This window comes from Loxodonta africana, chromosome 20, assembly GCF_030014295.1.
Source record: "Loxodonta africana isolate mLoxAfr1 chromosome 20, mLoxAfr1.hap2, whole genome shotgun sequence".
In the NCBI taxonomy this organism is placed as follows: Eukaryota; Metazoa; Chordata; class Mammalia; order Proboscidea; family Elephantidae; genus Loxodonta; species Loxodonta africana.
The window spans coordinates 15,559,609-15,577,643 of NC_087361.1; the positions used below are offsets into that span (position 1 = coordinate 15,559,609).

Here is an 18,035-nt window from a genome sequence, read left to right on the forward strand (position 1 = left end):
CAATAGAGTGTGGCAGAAGTGTTGTTATGTGACTTCCAAAACTATGTCATTAAAATGCCATGCGCTTTTTCTTTGCTCTCTTGAGACATTCACTCTTGGAACACAGCAGCCACAATGTAAGGAAACTCAGGCCACAAGTAAAGGCTGTCTTTTGACCCAGGTGAGATTCCGTCTGACAGTCACCATTAGCTGCCAGTCATGGACACAAAGAAGCCTTTGAGATGACTCCACCATCTGATTGCAACTGCATGAGATATCCCTGGGGAGAATTGACTAGGTGAGTAATGTTAACCCCCCAAGCTATGAGAGATAAAGGGGTTGTTTTTGTTTCAAGTCACGAAGTTTTGGGGCCATGCAGCAATAGATAACTGGATCGTAAGTCTTGTGGAAGGATAATGAAGATTTCCCCACAGAAGCCAGCACATCCTGTAGTTACAGATATCTTTTAAGACCTGTGGCTGGATTGGGTAGGGTCTGTCTCCAGCCTGAGCTTGCTCTGGTGTTTTTAGGGACGGGCATGATAAAGTCCTACCTCCTATCTGTCCATGAAGCCTCATTTTCTACCTTTTACCAAAAATTCTCTCATTCCTTGTGTGCAGTCATTAACAACTTTTCTTTAGGCCCTGCCTTGGCATAAAAAAATATACGGTACATATTCTCTTTCCACTTCTTGTAATAGTATTGTTTTCTCCAGGTGTCTCTTTTAGTTTTGATGGACATAGAGGTGAAAAGAAGCTTGGATTTTCCAGTGTTTGCAACTGATATATGCTTCCTCAAACGTGCTTAGTTTTCTATCATAAACTTTGCAGGAGAGAGGAGCAAAATATTCTAGCTTAGTCTAATAAAGCATACTATCACCAATGCTTTTAAATTTGTTATACTTTTTATGAAATAATTTAGAAGTCTGATAATTTTACAAGGCTTCAATAGCATGTACACCTTCACCCCAATTTCTGCCCTCCTTACCCCTCAACCACTTTTAACTCTTCTTTCTGGATTTACTTTCATCTTTTAAAATAATATATGTATACTGCTATTTAATTTTTTTTTCAGTTATGGATAAACCAAAAACAAACAAACTCATTGTTTTGAGTTGATTCCGACTCATAGTGACCATCTAGTACAGAGTAGAACTGCCCTACGTGGTTTCCAAGGAGCACCTGGTAGATTCCAAGTGCTGACTTTTTGGTTGGCAGCTGTACCTCTTCATCACTGTTCCTATTTCTTTTAAATGTCTTCCACAGAAGAGAAGTATATAGCTTTCTCACCATACCACACACATGCTCAAGATATACCTTTTTTCTTCACTTATACTCTTGATAGAGCCATGCCACACTTCTCTTGCAGTCAGTACTCAATATTTTTATTCATATAAATATGTACTTATTGTTCATAGCTGAGCCACATAGGGTATTACTTCATTTTTTTTTTTTCTTATTGAGCTCTTTTTCCTTCTTTAGGTTAATATATGCCTTTTTTCCCCATCTGCTTATTTTTCACCATTTTGACCTCAAATTGTTTGCCAGAAGTATAGATCTTTTCTCAGAACGGTAAATGCATCAGTTTACATCTTTAAATTGGGATGCCTTTCTGCAGCCCTCTGTTGCTCTGCTTCAGTCCCGATATTGTTCTCATTTGTCCTGAGATTTCACTCACAAGTGTCCTGGAGGTCCCCTGGCAGCTCTCCTCTGCTGTAGTCTCTCATTCCAGGATCCATTGCTTTTTTGTGAGTGCTTTCCTGTTTTTTCCTGTCTAAAACTACTTTTTATATTCTGAAGCTTTATTAATTGTTTAAGTATGTAGAATTTTATGTTGGAAATCATTCTCATAATTTTAAAGGCATTCCTTCATCTTTTAGCTTTATAATTTACTACAGGTTGAGAACTCTGATGCCATTCTGATTTCCTGATCCTTTATTGTTGGAGTTTTTTTTTAATGTCCTTTCTATGGAAGATTTTAGGATTTTTTCTTTGTCTTTGTGTGGATTTATCTCTCTCTCCTTCCTTCCTCCCTGCCTCCCTTCCTTCCTTCTTTTCTTTTTCGATTTATAGAGCATTTGGTAACCCTGTTGGCCTGGAAAGTATACTTCAAGGTGGAAAAATTTTTGCACTATTTCTTTCATGATTTTTTCCTCTCTATATTCTCTATTTTTTCTCTCTGGAGCTCGTATTTTTTGAATTTTGCAGTTCCTGAATATTACCATCTTGTCTTTTTTTTTACTTCAATGTTTTGTTCTTTCCAAACTATTAAGTCAACTTTATTTTCTAACTTGAATTTAAATTTTCAAGATCTTTTTCTATTCTGAATATTCCTTGTATTACTTCTGTTCTTGCATTTTGAATGCAATATCTTTATTTCTTTGATGGTATGAATTATAACTTTTTGCAAGTTTTCTTTTGTTACCTAACATGTCTCCTTTTTTCCCTCCTTTGCTTGTTTATCATGACAACTCTGCACCACTTTTACCTCCAGGGCTCTTTTGGGCTGGGACCAGGGTGCCAAAAGAGTCCTGTATTGTGCTCGATTTCACCCTCTGCTTAATCCTTCTTTCCCTTCCTTTCCGTAAGTGCTGACACCAAGTACATTCCCTAATAAATGTTCTACAAGGTAAACTCCATCTCAGAGCCTGTTTCCTAGGGAATCCAACCCATGATAATTAGTTTTGAAAGAGATGGGTTTGAAATGAAGGGGAGAACATGGTATGATTTTTAGTCCTTGTCTGGTTTTTAGACTGAATTTGGGCACCTCTAAATAGGAATGTGAGAGGCAGAAACTGAAGTACCTACTGAGACTGTGAGCAAGGGCTGAGGGACAGAAGGTTATGGACTGTCCCAGGATGGAGTTTAGTGAGATTCTGGGTATAAGAAGAAACCTTTAGATGTTGCAAGCTGTTAACATGCTTGGCTGCTAATTGAAATCTTGGAGGTTGGAGTCTACCCTGAGGTGTCTCGGAAGAAAGCCTTGGTATTCTACTTTCAAAAAACCAGCCATGGAAAACACTGTGGATTACAGTCCTATTAGGACACAGATGGGGTTGCCATGAGTCAGAATCAACTTGATGGCAACCAGTTTTAGAGTTAGTTCTGTTTGCTTGCTCTGTCTTTCTCTGCTAATTTCTAGGTAAATTCTTTTGACCTCCTTTTCTTTAAGTCATGACCTTGAAAACTCTATGGAGCTGTTCTTCTGTGCACATATGGGGTGGCCATGAGTTAGAGTTGACTGGAAGGCAACTAACAACGACAACAAGGGAAATTAGTAAGATCCTTAGTTCAATGACCCGTTGCTGTCCCTAGTGGTGCAGAGGTTAAGAGCTCAGCTGCTAACCAAATCTTGGCAGTGTGAATCCACCAGTTGCTCCTTAGAAACCCTATGGGGCAAATTTACTCTGTCCTCTAGGTCTATACACGTTGGAATCGACTTGACAGCAATGGGTTTCATTTCTTTGGTTTGGTTAGTTCAATGAATACTTTTTATGATGTCCCACATAGATAGGACATTATTATCTATAATTACTTATTTATTGGAATTATTTGATTTCTTCCCCTTAGTCTTAGGATCAGTATAGACTGGGTGCTAGATGTGGATGCAGATACCAAAACTGATGGTGACATGAAGAGATAACCAGAGGATCAAAGAAAACTGGATGTGTCAAAAGATGGCAGCATGGACAGAGTTCAGAATAGAACGTGATGTATACATTCAATGTGATATCAGGCAACTCTAAATTTAGATGCAACCAAGGAAGTACGGAGGTGAGGTTGGGCAGATCCTAAATTTATAGGTTTTAAATGTGAAACTGGGATATTTGTGGTTAAGTGGCAAAATTCCCACTTTCCATGCAGGAAACCTGGACTTGATTCCCAGCCAATGCACCTCATGTGTAGTCACCATGTGTCTGTCAGTGGAGCTTCTGTGTTGCTATGATGCTGAACGAGTTTTAGTGGATTGTCCAGACTAAAGCAGACTAGGAAGAAAAACTTGGTAATCTACTTCCACTAGTAAGCCAAGGAAAACCCTATGGTACACAACAGTCAAATTCTCAACTCATCACCGGGATAGCGCAGGGACCCGCTATGAATGCGTAGGGGGTAGACTTGATGGCAGCTAACAATAAATTTGAAATAAGCAAGAATATCTTGGAATATAATAGTTTAGAACAATTAGAATGAACTAGATGAGGTTTCCTTGGAGGTTTCAAATGAGAAGAAATTAATTAGATTTTTTGCATTCATGAGGTAGAGAATCGAAAACATTGTATTTGTGTTCCCACTGCTTGTGGTAAACACGACTTAAAAAAGAAAAACCTTTACCCTGTCTAGTCGATTCTGACTTATGGCAACCTCATGAGTCAGAGTAGAGCTGTGCTTACTTGAGTTTTCAAAGGCTGATTTTTCAGAAGCCTTTTTTCTGAGTTGCCTCTGTGTGGACTTGAACCTCCAAACTCTCTGATTAGTAGCCTAGCACATTAACCATTCATATCACCCAGGGACTACACACGTGATTTAGTATGCTGATTTTCCATGTAAAGTCCACCTCTGGATGTCTTCTACGGATTTAGATGTTACTTATCCACCTCAAAGTATCAAAAGAGAAGGTAGAACAGGGAATTTGTTACTTGATATGGGTGCCCCTTGATCCCAAAGTTAGTAATTAAAATTGTGGCAGTGTCCCATTATTGAAGAAGTTGGAAACGCTAGTGGTCAGTACATCATTTAGCATGTCATATCAAGAAAATTTATATTCCACCCACATTCAACAACTTCAAGTTTTAAAAAGGTGAAATAAAAAAAAAATTATTTTGGATTCACCATACCCACAGTTCAACAATCATAGTTTACATAGTTTACTTCATGACATCATGACTATATATACTAATACATCCAAGGTAGTTTCTCCTTGTTGAATCCCCTTCTTTTCCTCTCAGGAAGTGAGACAAAGAAGCTTAGCGTAACTCACAGACAATGAAGGCTCTTCAAATCCTAGACAATGTTTGACTGTCTGAGACTTTGTTATGTCCATCTTTGTCCATGTAGCTATGGGAGTAAACAAACCCATTGCCATCAAGTAGATTCCATGTCATTAGCTATGGGAGTAAACAAACCCATTGCCATCAAGTAGATTCCATGTCATACAGACCTATAAGACAGATTAGAACAGCCCCACTGAGTTCCTAGACTATAATCTTTATGGAAACAGACTGCCACCTCTTTCTCCCATAGAGTCCCTGATAGGTTTCAACTACTGACCTTTCGGTTAGCAGCTGAGTGCCTAACAATTGAGCCACCAGGGCTCCTTACTGGAGTAAATAAACCTCTCTAAAAGTACCTTCTCTTGAAAATTGACATTAAAAAAAAATTCTACTTTAGATGAAGGTTACAAAACTAACCAGCTTCTCAGAAAATTGATATTCTGTGTTTGTTCAACTTAAGAGCTTCAATTTGGAAAGATAATATTTGCTTTTGTTTGGCAATTTCATTTGGTCACTGACTCTCTTCTCTTAAGTAAAACTATGTCCACCAAACACTATTAAAACTGTTTCCCCAAAATTCACTTGCCATAGTTTTGTCACATATAGTTGTAAGTGATTTCATTGGTTTAAGGCTCATATGATCACGAACCCCTTTAGCTTAACTGAAGAACTGATGCTTTTGAATTATGGTTTGGCAAACAATAATGAATGTACCATGGAGTGCCAGAAGAACGAACAAATCTGTGTTGGGGGAAGCACAGCCAGAATGCTCCTTAGAGCAAGGATTGCTAGACTTCATCTCACATACTTTGGACGTGTTATTAACAGGGACTAGTTGCTGGAGAAGGACATCTTGCTTGGAAAAGTAGAAGGTCAGTGAAAAGGAGGAAGACCCTCAACGAGATGGACTGACACGGTGGCTGCAATAACAGGCTCAAGCATAACAACGATTGTGAGAGTGGCACAGAACCAGCCAGTGTTTGATTCTGTTGTACATAGGGTTGCTAACCCCTGATGCTGGCACAGTGCATGCAGTTGACAATATGCTAAATTGTTTCTCAAGTGAATTCAAAGTTTTGTTTGTTTGTATTTTTGTTACTTGAATTAAGATTTTACTCTTGTATCTCTTTAAAAAAACTTTAGCCCTTACATATTGCTGGTTCATTTTGGTCATATTCTGATGTATTTTAATATTTTGTATACAACTTGTGTATTTTCTCTGTTTAATTTCATTTGGAAGTTTTTGCTGTATTTAAATCATTAATCCACAGTAGCTGTCATTTGTTTCAAACTTTCTTGAGGTTTTATCTTCAGAATTTTTCTCAAGACACTTATTACTTCCTTATTTCTCAGGCTATAAATAAAAGGATTTAGTAAGGGAACTACTACTGTAAACAAAACAGCAGCTGGTATATCCTGGTCTCCTTCTTCCAGCAAATTTGGTCTAATGTACATGAAGAAAATAGATCCGTAGAACAATGAGACAGACAAAAAGTGGGAGGCACAGGTAGAAAAAGCTTTGACTCTTCCCTCTTTGGATTTCATTTTGAAAATAGTCAAAAGAATGTAGAGATAAGATATTAAGACACTGCCTATGGTGAAGACTTGAATGGATCCTGAAACGATAAACAGGACCAGTTCATTAACATAAGGGTCAACACAGGAGAGTCTGTATAAAGGAAGAATGTCACAGTAGAAGTGATTGATTTGATTAGATCCACAGAAAGCTAACCTAAATAAAAGCCCTACATGAATTATGGACTGCAGATTCCCAGCTATGTAGGCCCCTGTGGTCATCTGAATGCAGAGTTTCTTCGACATCATGGTGTGGTAGTGCAGTGGACGACATATTGCCACATAGCGGTCATAGGCCATTGCTGCCAGGAGAAAGCAGTCTGCAGTTTCAACAGTGCAAAGAAAATAGAATTGTGCCATGCATTCATAGAGGGAAACCATTCTGTCCTCAGAAAAGAAGTTTTTTAACATCTTAGGAGTAATGGCACAGGCACAGCAAGAATCCACAAGAGCCAGGTTGCCCAGAAAGATGTACATTGGTGTGTGAAGACGACACTCTTTTGAAATCAATATCACCAGGCCAACATTCCCCACCATGGTGATCAGGTAGATGGCAAAGAACACCACAAACAGAAGGGTCTTCAGCTCTGGGTGATTCATAAATCCTGTGAGGATAAACTCATTTTTCACTGTATGATTTTCATCAGCCATTCTTGACTTCTCTGTTGAGAAAAAAGTTTGGAGAAATATGTGCTAATTTATAATATGCTCAATTCAACTGTTGAACTGTCTGTGGCCCAGAAGGGGAAGAAACGTGTTCTATAGTCCTTCCACGTATCTCCTGGATTTTTGTGCGTGCCCAATTCTGGGGAGAATTAATCTCCTGAAGCTGTTAGCTTTTTGGCTACTGAGTTAACATCTTTCCCATCATATTTTGAAGGATAACATGGTTGGATGCACAAAGATGACTTTTAAAGTCTTGAGAGGAATATTCAAGGCAAAAAACTTGCCTATATCAGTTACATAAAGCTGATTCATAATTTAAAAAGTCAGCAAATTAATGTTCCCCCAAAGTTCAATGATTGTATATGTACTGTTTAATAATGTTTAAAAGAATATTTTCATTTCCATATTCCTAGGATTTATTATCTCCAATACTGGTGGAACACATATTTAAAAATAAAATGCTTTGGGCGGCAAAAAAGAGGGCTATTTACAAACCTATTCACACCCTTGAAGGATGTGGAGGTACAGTGATGTGGTTGGAAGGAGATATTAGAGAGACAGAGGAGAAGAAAGAAAAACAAAACAGAACACAAAATGGGTGTATTAAAAACCTTCCAGGGCATTTATAATTTATGCAATGCAAAATTATATGTATGTGTGTGTGCATAAAGAAATTTTTAAACATGTAAACACTATCCAAAGAAGTTGGAGAAATCTTAAATGTTTGGAATTGTTAAATTCCATTATATAACTTTTTGTCAAAAAAATGAATAAAATTAAATGTCAAATTCAAACTGGGAAATCATTTGCAATAAATATGATATGGGTTCTGTAGCTTTATTCTAGAAGGAGCTTGTACAAATCTATAGGAGAAAACACTAGAAAATAAGTAAAGGACAGGAACAGAAAAATCTCAAAAGAAATACAATTTTAAAACTTTCTAAAAATGTTTAATTTCAAAGATGGCAGAGTAGTCAGATGCTTCTGGTGGTCCCTCTTATAACAAAAACCCGAAAAAATAAGTGAATTGATTATATATAACAATCTAGGAGCCCTGAATATCAAAGGCAAAGTTCAGGAATTGGACTGAGTGGCAGTGGGAGGGAGAGATGGTTCAGAAGCAGCGAGAAGTTGCCGGACCTTTCCCAGTGGGAACCACATCCCACAGGCCAGGTCCATTGGTGTACCACAAGCACAGCGAGACAAGCAGTGGCATTCAGGATGTGTTTTCCACATTGGGAGAAACCACGCTTCAGGGAGTTCACTCATGCTTCTGGGGTCAGCAAAGAGCAGTGCTCTCAGCATAAGTACTTGTGTCTAATCTACCTTGCAGACCAAAGAACACCCCTTTGGAAAAAAAATTCTCTCCCACTTAACTGACCCCTCCCCTGCTCTGCACTGGGTCCTCAGCCTGCTTCAGTAATAGTCTCTTTCCCTGGCCTGGAAGTAAGACCTCTCATGTATCCTGAGCCATCCTTCCAGCCTCGGGGAAGGCACAAATTAACAAATGGTCGGAGGAAAAAAATCTACTGGTTACCCTAAGCTGGGAGCTCAGGGCAGAAACAGCTCCTTTGCCTAAGCACCGGCATAAGTGGTCCATGGACTTTGAATGCTTTTCACCCCTACATAGACCTGTGAGGGCCCATTTCAACAGCATAGGCTCTAATTAGCACAGTACAACAGGGTATATACCTCAAGTCTAACTACAACAATTTCAGCTATGTGGTGGAGAGGCAGGCTCATGATGTTTGACACCACTGTGCTGATAAAGAAGGGTCCTCACCTACCCACATCAGAGGCCCGAGGACTGGTGGCTTCACCCATGCCACCTAGCCACCCTTGACAGGTGTCCAAGGATAAGTGCTGCCTCCCATTCCTTACAGCCAACGGAATTGGGTGCCCATAGTCTGGCCACAAAACCCACCCACCTAGGTGCTCTAGGGAACAGAGACACACTTTCCTCACAGACACTTGAGGGTGGTTGTCAGTCCCCTGCCTTGCTCAGCATGTGACTGCCTACTGCAGCCAGATACCTGTACCTACACCAGTCACCACTGCTTGTCTAAGACTTCAGGTGAAAACTTGCACTGCACACTTGGGGACTGACTGGACACCTGAGCTGAATTCATTTGAGAAAAGTAAAAGAGACTCTTGGGCTCATATACTTAGTAACAGCTCTAACCACCTGGTGGCAGGACCTTAGAACTTCAAAAGTGCCAATAATCAAACTAGCTCACTTGAGCAGCCTATGTGGGCATATCGAAACAAAACAAAACAAGAAGCTAGGACACAGTAAGTAAAAATTAAGTGAATAAATACAATAAGTTATTAATGGCTCGGAGACAACAGTCAATATCAGATCACATAAAGAGGCAGACCATGATGGCTTCAACAAGCTTCCACAACAAAGACTCAAGAAATCTTCCAGATGAAGATAACTTCCTGGAACTACCAGAGGTAGAATACAAAAGATAAATATACAAAACTCTTCAAGAGATCAAGCAAAGGAATGCACAGACATAGCCTTAGAAGAACTTAAGGAGATTAGAGCATAATGACAAATTTTAATATGCTGCAAAAATCCAGAGAGACAGCAAACAGAAATTCAGAAGATTAATAATAAAATTTCAGAATTAAGCAACTCAAAGAAAGTCATAGGACCAGAATTGAGGCAATGGAAGTCAGACTTGTGAGATTAAAGATAAAGTACTTGACACCAACATATTTGAAGAAAAATCAGATAAAAGAATTTAAAAAAATGAAGAAACCCTAAGAATGATGTGGGACTCTGTCAAGAGAAATAACCTATGAGTGATTGGTGGACCAGAACAGGGGGAGATAACAGAAAATACAGAGACTTGTTGAGGATTTTTTGGCAGAAAACTTCCCTGATATTGTGAAAGATGAGAAGATATCTATCCAAGATACTCATTGAACCCCACACAAGGTAGATCCCAAAAGAAAGTCACCAAAACATAGTATAATCAAACTTGCCAATACCAAAGATAAAGAGAGAATTTTAAGAGCTGCTAGGGATAAATGAAAAGCCACCTACAAAGGAGAGTCAATAAGAATAAGCTCAGAGTACTCAGCAGAAACCATGCAGGCAACAAGGCAATGGGATGAGATATAAAAAGCCTCGAAGGAGAAAAATTACCAGCCAAGAATTATATATCCAGCAAAACTGTATCTCAAATATAAAGGTGAAATTAGGGCATTTCCAGATAAACAGAAGTTTAGGGAATTTGAGAAAACCGAACCAAAATTACAAGAAAAACTAAACAGAGTCCTCTGGTTAAACAAACAAACAAACAAACAAACAAACAAACAAACAAACAAACAAACAAACAAACGAAACAGTGCTATCAAGCCAAATCCGACTCATAGCGACCCTATGCAATGCCCCATAGGGTTTCTGAGGAACGTCTGGCGGACTTGAACTGCTGACCATTGGTTAGCAGCCATAGCACTTAGCCACTACATTAGAAAATCAATAATATCAGGTAACAACCCAAGATTAGAGCGCAAGACAGAGCAACTAGGTAGGGAAATCACAAAAATAAATCAAAGCTAAAACACTCAAGACAGGGAAACGGAGATGTCATTATGTAAAAGATGACCGTATTAAATAGAAAAAGAGGGACTGGAAAATGCAGTCACAGGTCTTTCATATGGACAGGAACTCAAGGCAATATAAAGAAATGAAAGTTTGCTTTAAACTTAGAAAAAATAGGGGTAAATATTAAGGTAACCACAAAGGAAACTAACAATCCTATACATCAAAATAAAATACAAGAAAAACAAAGACACAGCAAATATAAAATCAATGACAACGTAAAAGAGGAAAAGACAATTTATAAAGAAAAACGACTCAGCACAGAAAACTAAGTGGAACAAAGAAACTGTCAACAACACACACACAAAAAACACATGGAAGTGACAGCACTAAACTCACACCTATCAATAAATGTACCAATAAAGAGACAGAGAGTGACAATATGGATTAAAAAAACAGGATCCGTCTATATGCTGCCTACGAGAGACAAAGCATAGACTTAAAGACACAAAGGAACTAAAACTCAAAGGATGGAAAAAAATATATCAAGAAAACGGCAATCAAAAAGGAGCAGGATCAAGAATAACGATGAATCCGTGAAACATCTCATAACACGGAGGAATGTGGAAGGCATTATGCTGAGTGAAATTAGTCAGTTGCAAAAGGACAAATAGTATATGAGACCACTGTTACAAGAACTCAGAAGAGTTTTAAATGCAGAAGAAAACATTCTTTGATGGTTACAAGGGTGGGGTGGGACAGCGAGGGGTATTCACTAATTAAATAGTAGACAAGAATTATTGCAGGTGAAGTGAAGGACAATACACAATACAGGGAAAGTCAGCACTACTGGACTAAACCAAAAGCTAAAAAGTTTCCTGAATACAACCAAATACTTCAAGGGACAGAGTTTCAGGGGCAGGAGTCTGGGGACCATGGTTTCATGGGACATCTAGGTCAATTCGTATAACAAAGTATATTAAGAAAATGTTCTGCATCTCACTTTGGTGAGTAGCGTCTGGGGTCTTAAAAGCTAGCAAGCAGCCATCTAAGATGTATCAATTGGTCTCAACCCATCTGGAGCAAAAGAGAATGGAGAACACCAAAGACACAAGGAAAATATGAGCCCAAGAGACAGAAAGGGTCACATAAGCCAGAGACTCCATCAGCCTGGCTACCACCAGTCACTGCCCTGACAGGGAACACAAGAGAGAGTCTCTGATGGAGTAGGAGAAAAGTGGAATGCAGAAATCAAATTCTAGTAGAAGGACCAGACTTTATGATCTGACTGGCACTGGAGTCATGGTCCCCAGACTCTGCGTTAGCCCAAAACTGAAACCATTCCTGAAGCCAAGTCTTCAGACAAAGATTAGACTGGAGTATAAAACATAAATTGATACTGGTGAGGAGTGTGCTTCTTAGCTAAAGTAGACGCAGGAGACTATGTGGGGAGCACCTGCCTGGAGGCAAGATGAGAAGGCAGAGGGGGACAGGAACTGGTTGAATGGACACAGGACATACAGGGTGGAGAGAAGGAGTGTTCTGTCATACTGTAGGGAGAGCAACTAGGGTCACATAACAATGCATGTGTAAGTTTTTGTATATAAACTTTCACTTAAAGCACAAAAATATAACAATAAAAAGAATCAAAGCAAATGTGGTAAATGTTTAATATTAAAATAGGATAACGGGATATGAAAAAAAAAGTTTACTTTCATTACTAATTAGAGAAAGAGTATTTGAAACAGTTAGGAGGATGTGATTATTTTGCCTGTTAAAATAGCAGCTTTTTTTTTTTTTAAAGAAATGAGAATATATAGTGTAATCTAGGATATAGTGAAATAAGCACCTTATGGACTGGTGGTAAAAGTATGAATTGGTACAATCTTTGGAAAATAATTTGGTATACATTAAGGGAACTCTTATATGTTCACGTTCTTGACCCAGTAACTATGAACCTATTCGAAAGAAGTAATTAGATACGCAAAGGTTTACGTGTAATGATATTCATTGTAATATCATTTATAACAGTGAAAAATATGAAACAGTAGTAAACATTTATTCATTACGGTTCAGTAAATGTGCATTGTCCATATGACGACTCATTAAAATGGTGGCTACTTAGAATATTTAATGTGATTATAAATTAGCCACAATAAAATATTAAGTGAAAAACAATATATAAAGATTGATACACAGAATAATCCTAATTTTCTAAATAAATGCATATGTATGAATATAAAAGAAAGGCAGCCCAGAATACTAATGAATTCTGTTATTACTACAAAAATGTAAATTTAACATCTAAATGTTAATACTAATTTTCTCTGTCATATGCTATTTTTTCCTTCTTTGTATTTTTCTCTATTTCAAATTCTCTATAATATTATTTTTACAAATAGAAAATAAAATTTTTTATTAAAAAAGTGACATTCTTTTATGTCCGCTATGTTTTATAACTTGACAACTTCTAAATAATCATTGGGGATCCAACTGATATATATATATATTTTGGTTTGTAATTCTGTAATGGATAATGTCACAATAGGTGTATTGAGAAAGTACCTGCTTAATTCATGTGATAATGACTTTCACAGTTACAACTTATAATAACTTGGTGACAATCTTGCACTCAAGCCATTCGGGATTATATTCATCTATTGTGATGCCGCATTCTGAAGGTCATTTGACTTATGTAAAACAATATTTCCTCATGGTCAACTTTACTGTTCTGAATTTTAGGTGTTTCCACAATATTCTAAGATTCTATAATATTCATATTTGTTAAACTTTCAGTATATTTCAAAAACTTCTATTATTATCCCTTAGATTTGTCCTTATAGGCAGAGAGTTTTAACTGATGGGAAATGTTTAATTCCAAACTACCTTTGTTTATTTTTGTCAATTTGAGATCACTGACCTAATTTGCCTGCTCTGTACCATGTACTTTCTTAGAAACTCTATATTCCAGGAAGAGAAGCAAAGCTTTTTAGAGAGAGATAAGAATTCTTCACTTTTGGTTTCCTGAAAATATTGCTGAGTTAAATCTTAGGTTATTTGGGACTGATACTTTTAGGAAACAGTATAAAAAATATTCACCTGAAATCTACATAATTATAATTCAAATTTTTTTCATTAAATGCCTTACCTTTGTCAATTTGAAGTTAAAAAACCAACATTCGAAGTCTATATAATTTGATTTTTTTTCCATTAAATGCCTTATCCTTGCCAGCTTGAAGTCACATAACTTAGTAAGACTGCCTGCAAGTGTGCCAGCTGATAATATTTGATCAGACATAAATAAGACTTCCATTGACATTTTACTTCTGTAAGAGCCAAGGGGGAAAATAGAAAGCTCTCTAAAATTACATTGGGGATAAAAAGAATGGATTTGAAATTATAGCCCTTGCTCATATAATTTGTTTAATATGTAGGTAAATCTCAGCACAAAAAATTTAAACACTATTTCATTATAAAAACTAATAATGCATTTCCTCTGCTAAACTGTGTTTTATGGCAAACCACATTGTTCAAATAAGCTTCAAAACTGTATTAGTGTATTATGTTTTACTACAAAAATGTGCTTTTACCTACTTATTTTTGGATAAATTTATGCTTCTCAGGAATTCAGACATAACTAGTACTTATCCCATAGGCTTTAGGTTAAAGGTAATAAATAAAAAAAAAATAGGAAACTTAAAACACTGGTAAATCAGAAATGTAAGAAAAAACAAAAACCCAAAGAACTTAGAGAAATAAATGTTTCTGGAAACTAATAATTCTAGTACAAATACGTTTTAAATACTTTCTCACCTGGATATCCCTAGTAAGAGTTTTATAGAGGCCAGTTGTTTGCCTGATGTTAGTTTTAAAGTAGATCAAGAAATAAAACTCTATTCTCTATGTTGTTTAGGAGAGTATTTCCACCAAGAGTAAATCATAATATTTATGTCATTGGTAGCAAATGGTTTAAAGGTTCAAAATAATTCAAAGGGGATTTCCATGGCATTGACCTCAGAGCATAGCCTGAGAGACCTAATCCCCTGAATATTACAGACACAGTAAATTGGAATAACTAAATGTATCCTTTGAGACCAGACAGTAAGACAAATGCACATTTCTAAACAATTTTTAAGGTCCTTGTTTTGATTTCCATTCATTTGAGTTAAATTTTATCCTTATCGTCATTCTTAATATAAAAAGTAAGTGGGAGGAAAAAATTCCCACTAGGTTGGTCAGCAAAGTCCTCACAGAGGAAGTCGGAAGTGAGCTAGGATTTCCTGCCTTAGAGGGGAGGTGTGGGGTGAACAAAGGTGGGAAAATATAACTACTCCCAATTGTTCTTACAGTTAATATACAATTTCTGAAACCTTCCTTTGAAATTATATTCATAATGTCTTAAATCTTATATACTTTGGTTACCAGAATAGCTTCAGTTTTTTTTTTTTTTTTGTGAACCTAGAAGAAGCTCTTGAAAGGCTCCTTTCCTCAAAATACTCCTGCATTTAACAATCTCCCATCATTTAAATTGTAATGCTGCCATGTTGTCCATCGATCCTAAGTCTCAAATTGTTTGGTTAATGTATTAGTTTCGTAGAACTGATGTAACAAAATATCACAAAATGGATGACTTAAAACAAAAGAAATGTATTGTTCCACACTTTTGGAGGCTAGAAATTCTAACTCAATGGCCAACAGAGCCATGTTCACTTCGAAGGCTCTAGGGGAGGTTGTTTCTTATCTCTTCCAGTTTCTGGTAGCCCCAGCCATTCCTTGGCTTGTAGTCACAATTTAAGTCCTCCTTCTTCACATGGTCATCTTCCCGCTCCTCTATCTTTGTGTTTTTTCTCCTTTTTTAAAAATAAGGAAACAGAGTAGATTGGATCAGGGCCCTCCATGCAGTATGACTGCATGTTAACAAATGATAACATCTTCAAAGACCCCATTTCCACAAAAAGGCACATTCACACACACCAGAGGTTAGAACTTCAAAGCATCATTTTGTTATCAATTAAATTAATAACAGTTGCTTTAAAAAAATTTAATAGGTTTTGGTTTAAAAGCAGTTTTGGGTTCACAGAAAAATTGAGCAGAAAGTATTAATAATTTCCATATAACTTTACCCCCTTTCCTGTTTCCTGATTATTAATACCTTGTATTACCATGCAACATTCATCATAATTGATGAACTCAATATAGGTACATAATTATTAACTAAAGTCTATAGTTTCCATTAGAGTCCATTCTTTGAGCAGTACAAGTCTACAGTTTTTGACAAATGCATGCCATGTATCTTCCATTACAGTATCATACAGAACAGTTTCATTGCCCTAAAATTGCCCTGTGCTGCACCCATTCATCCCTCTCCCCTTCGCTCTAAACCCCAGGCAAACACTGATCTTACACTGTCTCTATTTTTCCTTTTTCTGGAATGTCATATAGTTGGAATCCTACAGTATGTAGTTTTTAAGATTGGCTTCATTCATTTACCGATATGTATGTCAATTTCCTCCATGTCTTTTCATAGCTTTATAACTCTTTTATTTGATTGCTGAGTAATACTCCATTGTATGGGCATACCACTGTTTATCCACTCACCTATTGATGAGCTTCTTCATTAATTTCAATATTGGGCAATTATGAATAATGCTGTTATAAACATTCATGCACAGGTTTATGTATGGGCATATGTTTTCAACTCATGGATAAATACCTAGGAGCACAATGGCTGGGCCATCTGGTAAGCCTGTATTTACCTAAATATTGGCAGTTCAGAATTACTCAGAGGTACCATGGAAGAAAAGGCCTGTCGATCTGCTTCCATGAAGATTAGAGCCACGAAAACCCTGTGAACCACTTATGATAGCACATGGGGTCACCATGAGTCAGAATTCACTCGATGGCCACTAAAAATAACATGTTTAGCTTTGTAAGAACTTGCTAAACTTACAAAGTGGCCATATTGTTTTGTATTTCCATAAGCAATGAATGATAGTTCCTGTTGCTCCTTTTCCTTGCCAGAATTTGTTGTTGTCAGTGCTTTCAATTTTAGCTGTTCTATTTTTTGTTAGGTATGTTTTTGTTGTTATTAGGTGCCACTGAGTTGGTTCCGACTCATGTGGACTCTGTCTACAACAGAACGAAACACTGCCTGGTCCTGTCCGGTCCTGCGTCATCCTCACAATCACTGTTATGCTTGAGCCCATTGTTGCAGCCACCGTGTCAGTCCATCTTATTGAGGGTCTTCCTCTTTATTGCTGGCCTTCTACTTTACCAAGCATAATGTCCTTCAGCAGGGGCTGGTGCCTTCTAATAACATGTCCAAAGTACACGAGATGAAGACTCACCATCCTTGCTTCTAAGGAGCATTATGGCTGTACATCTTGCAAGACAGAGTTTATCATTCATCTGGCAGTTCATGGTATATCAATATTTTTCACTGACAGCATAAATTCAAAGGCATCAATTCTTCTTCAGTCTTCCTTATTCATTGTCCAGCTTTCTCATGCATATGAGGCTGTTGAAAATACAGTGGCTTGGGTCAGGCACACCTTAGTCCTCAAAGTGACATTTTTGCTTTTCTACAGCTTAAAGAGGTCTTTTGCAGCAGATTTGCCCAATGCAATACATCCTTTGATTTTTTGACTGCTGGGCCCATGGGCGTTGATCGTGGGACCAAGTAACATAAAATCCTTGATAACTTCAATCTTTTCTCCGTTTGTCATGATATTGCTTATTGGTCCAGTTGTGAGGATTTCTGTTTTCTTTTTGTTGATGTATAATACATAATGAAGGCTGTAGTTTTTGTTCTTCATCCTTAAGTGCTTCAAGCCCTCTTCATTTTCAGCAAGAAAGATAATCATCTTTCTGATATTCTCTGCTTTCAGCCAAGATCCACCTGACATTAGCAATGATATCCCGCGTTCCACCTCCTCTTTTGAATCTGGCTTGAACTTCTGGCAGTTCCTGTCAATGTATTGCTGTAGCCGTTTTTGAATTATCTTCAGCAAAATTTTACTTGTGTGTGATATTAGTGATATTATTAGACAATTTCCACATTCTGTTGAATTAACTTTCTTTTGAATGGGCACAATCAGTTGGCCAGGAAGCTGTCTTCCAAATATCTTGACATAGACGAATGAGTGCTTCCAGTGCTGCATCCATTTGTGGGACCATCTCTATTGGTGTTCTATCAATTCCTGGAGTCTTTTTTCTCATCATTCTCCTCAATGTAGCTTGAACTTCTTCCTTCAGTACCATTGGTTCTTG

The 18,035-nt window shown here is 37.4% G+C and overlaps 1 protein-coding gene across 1 annotated transcript; it reads right to left on the reverse strand.

Moving 5' to 3' along the window:
- Window positions 1-6,183: 6,183 nt before the first annotated feature.
- On the reverse strand, window positions 6,184-7,274 carry LOC100664212 (olfactory receptor 5K1). The gene has a single exon (XM_003418937.4). The coding sequence runs from the start codon at window positions 7,193-7,195 to the stop codon at window positions 6,230-6,232; it is 966 nt and encodes a 321-aa protein (XP_003418985.2). The 5' UTR covers window positions 7,196-7,274; the 3' UTR covers window positions 6,184-6,229.
- Window positions 7,275-18,035: the final 10,761 nt, after the last annotated feature.